Below are 1,401 nucleotides of genomic sequence, written 5' to 3'. Positions count from 1 at the left end.
AAAATATTTTTATTTAAATTAACCACCATATTAGTATTACTATGTCTTTGTTCCGTGTTGATCTTGTTTTGCTGAGTTGTTGGCAATATCTCAAGGTTAGATGTAGAAATTCAATATTCAAATATTTAATAATGATGTATGACTTAAGATTTTTTTTTGGGGGACAAGGTTGGTATTTGGTACAAATTGTATTAGCTTTAGCTTTAAAAAATATATGATATTAAAAACTCTTGTTCTTCAGGCTTCTACTCGTTTTCTTTTTGTCTAATGAGTGGAGGGAGTTTTCTTATCTCGTTTGTTTGTATTAATTTGTTGTTTAAATGTTCTTTTCGAACAAAACGTTCTTTCACATTTTAAAAATTTTTAACCAATTTCTAATTATTTAAATAAAGTAGAAACTCATGTGCTGTCCATTTCACGTGAAGTTAATAGATGAGAGTTGTTAGATAGTTTGACTGATTTGATTAAATTTTCATCTAACGGCTCTCAGCTATCAACTTCACGTCTGCACTTGAGTTTTCACCTTTAAATAATTAGTTTAAGTGATTTTTAAGGTATCACTAAATTATTGTATATAGGAGCTTTAATATTTATAATTGTTATTTGTAAACTTTTTTGCAGGGTTTAATTCGAAGGTACAAACTAGCATCAGTGCATTGTAGAAAAGAATTGTCATTCCTTTATTAGTCATAAGATAAGGGTATCTTTATTAATTAGAAAAGGATTATGCATATGCAACTACTAGTCTACTAGAAATGTTGTCAAAGTCAATGCAACGTACATGTTTAGATACATTTGTTTACCTATATATAAAGCAATATCCCAATTATTTCTGCTATAATTTACTATTTGAATATCCTAAGCATGCATGATTGATGCCACTAATGATTGTCAAAATAGCTAATAAAAAAAATATTGTCAAATTATGGTACAAATAAAAATTAATAAAAGTGTTTACAAAATGATGTCTACAACTTTATGAACAAAAAATTAAACATTTACTCACATTTATTTTTTTTTTCCCTCCTTTTTTCAAAAATTGCGGCTACGGTACGGGCTGGTCGTAATTGTTAGTTTGGTTCAAATTAAATACCAGAAAAAAAAATTGGTTGACCAATTGCAGAGTTGCTTTTATGATTATGGTGACCAGAAAGAAACCATGAACTCAAGTTTCTAGAGTATATAACTGCATATTCTAATTATTCACCCCTTATTTAGCAAAAAGTCTTCCATTTAATATTATTGATCAATATCTCCTAATTTTGGTCCAAGAATGAATTGTTCACCTCCATTTAGATTCAGTCATATGTGTACACACAAAATAATAATCAATTAATTACTATATATAAATACATATTTTATATAAATTTAATTTTAATGTACTGTCAGTATAAAATAATT

The 1,401-nt window shown here is 27.1% G+C and overlaps 1 protein-coding gene across 3 annotated transcripts in view; it reads left to right on the top strand.

Moving 5' to 3' along the window:
- Positions 1-841, top strand: part of LOC107611836 (putative EG45-like domain containing protein 1) — a 6,216-nt gene extending 5,375 nt beyond the window's left edge. For all 3 annotated transcript variants that reach the window (XM_021110012.1, XM_016313726.2, XM_021110011.1), the window contains one exon: positions 622-841. In XM_021110012.1, coding sequence (XP_020965671.1) covers positions 622-628 — 7 coding nt within the window. In that variant the 3' untranslated portion in view covers positions 629-841. The remainder of the gene's footprint in view (positions 1-621) is intronic.

The sequence above is a fragment of the Arachis ipaensis genome, chromosome B08 (assembly GCF_000816755.2).
Source record: "Arachis ipaensis cultivar K30076 chromosome B08, Araip1.1, whole genome shotgun sequence".
Lineage (NCBI taxonomy): Eukaryota > Viridiplantae > Streptophyta > Magnoliopsida > Fabales > Fabaceae > Arachis > Arachis ipaensis.
This window is presented reverse-complemented; position numbering and strand designations above follow the sequence as displayed.